This window comes from Carlito syrichta, unplaced genomic scaffold, assembly GCF_000164805.1.
Source record: "Carlito syrichta isolate Samal-C Ts95f unplaced genomic scaffold, Tarsius_syrichta-2.0.1 Scaffold309634, whole genome shotgun sequence".
Taxonomy (NCBI): domain Eukaryota; kingdom Metazoa; phylum Chordata; class Mammalia; order Primates; family Tarsiidae; genus Carlito; species Carlito syrichta.
Window position 1 is genome coordinate 1762 of NW_007253730.1, and position 2028 is coordinate 3789.

The 2028-nt window shown below is 63.4% G+C and overlaps 1 protein-coding gene across 1 annotated transcript; it reads left to right on the forward strand.

Annotated features, from left to right (window-relative positions):
- Positions 1–220: 220 nt before the first annotated feature.
- On the forward strand, positions 221–1647 carry LOC103269908 (galactoside 3(4)-L-fucosyltransferase-like). The gene is made up of 2 exons (XM_008067462.1): positions 221–1383; positions 1624–1647. Exon 1 carries the CDS (start codon positions 221–223, stop codon positions 1352–1354), a length of 1134 nt encoding a protein of 377 aa, XP_008065653.1. The 3' UTR covers positions 1355–1383; positions 1624–1647.
- The last annotated feature ends 381 nt before the right edge of the window (positions 1648–2028 follow it).

Genomic DNA, 2028 nt, shown 5'->3' on the forward strand with positions numbered 1-2028 from the left:
CAGGGCTGTTCTCAAACCTGTGGGCTCAGGCAGTCCTCTCACCTTGGCCTCCCAAAGCGCGGGGATCACAGACGCCCGGCCTTTCTGCTGATTTTTGCCGTGAGGCGCTTGGTCTGTTTTCTCATCTGGGAAATGGGAATCATGCCCAAAGTGGGGTGAGTGGGTGACCGTCATCCGTGACCCTGACGCCCTGCTCCTCTCCTTCCAGCCACCCGGACCCATGGAGCCACCTGGCCCGGCCAAGCGACTGTGTCCCTGGCGTCCGTGTCTGGTCGTGTTGCTCCTGCAGCTCCTTCTGTCGGTGTGTTTTTTCTCCTACGTGCGCGTGTCTCGAGGCGATCTCACTGGTTTCCTGCCACTGGGGCCCAGTGCCGTGGAATCTGCCCAGGCAGCTCCCAGCCGGTCCCCGGAACTCCCTCCCCAGACCACCCCGGCGACCCTCACCCGCCGCCCCCTGCAGATCCTGCTGTGGACATGGCCCTTCCACATCCCCCTGACTCTGTCCCCCTGCTCCGAGTTGGTGCCCGGCCTGGCCGACTGCGACATCACGGCCAACCGCAAGGTGTACCGACAGGCGGACGCGGTCATTGTCCATCACTGGGACGTCATGTTCAACCCCAGGTCCCAGCTCCCGCCCTCCCCCAGGCCACCCGGGCAGCGCTGGGTCTGGTACAACATGGAGCCGCCCTTGAACTCCCGGCAACTGCGAGCCATGGACGGGCTCTTCAATCTCACCATGTCCTACCGCAGCGACTCGGACGTCTTCATGCCCTACGGCTGGCTCGAACCCTGGTCGGGCCGCCCCGCCCACGCCCCGCTCAACCTCTCGGCCAAGACGGAGCTGGTGGCTTGGGCGGTGTCAAATTGGAGGCCGAGCTCCGCCCGGGTGCGCTACTACGAGAAGCTGAAGGCCCATCTCAAGGTGGATGTGTTTGGGGCATCCCACTTGCCGCTGCCCAGGGGCGTCATGATGGAGCGGCTGTCCCGGTACAAGTTCTACCTGGCCTTCGAGAACTCCCTGCACCCCGACTATATCACCGAGAAGCTGTGGCGGAACGCCATGGAGGCCTGGGCCGTGCCCGTGGTGCTGGGCCCCAGCAGGGGCAACTACGAGCGCTTCGTGCCGCCCGACGCCTTCATCCACGTGGACGACTTCCAGAGCCCCCAGGACCTGGCCAGGTACCTGCAGGAGCTGGACAGGGACCCCGAGCGCTACCTGAACTACTTCCGCTGGCGGGAGAGGCTGCGGCCTCGGTTCTTCAGCTGGAACCTGGCTTTCTGCAAGGCCTGCTGGAAACTGCAGCAGGAGTCCAGGTACCAGACGGTGCGCAGCGTAGAAGCCTGGTTCACCTGAGGGGCAGCCTGGGGCTGGGCTGCAGGGATCTTGCATGTCCAGGATCCCACCTGCCTGGGGATGCATCTACCTGGGACCTCACCCACTGAGACCTCACCTCTCCAGTCACCTACCTGGGGACCTGCCCGGGGCCTCACCTGCCCGAGTTTCCACCTTCCTGAGACCTCACCTGCCTTGGGTCCCAACAACCTGGTACCTCGCCTGCCTGTGGTCTCACCTACCTGGGACCCACCTACCTGTGTCCCACCTGAGGACTGACCTACCTAGGCCCTCACCTGCCTGAGGCCTCACCTACCTGTGGGCTCACCTACCTGGGACCCACCTACCTGAGATCTCACCTAACTGGGGACCCACCTACCCGGGGACCCATCTACCTTGGTACCCATCTATCTGGGGCCTGACCTACCGGAGACCTCACCTGCCTTAGGACACATTTACCTGAGGAACCCCCCCTAACTGGGCCTCACATGCCTGGGGTCCCACTTATTTAGGGCCTCACCTACCTGGGATTTTACCTATCTAGGAACCCACTTACCTGGGGCCTCATCTACCTGGGACCTCAATTACCTGGGGATGCATCTGAGGACTTACCTGCCTGAGGACCCACCTACCTGGGGACCCACCAACCTGAGGACCCACTAACCTGAGGACCCGCCTACCTGGGGACACATCTA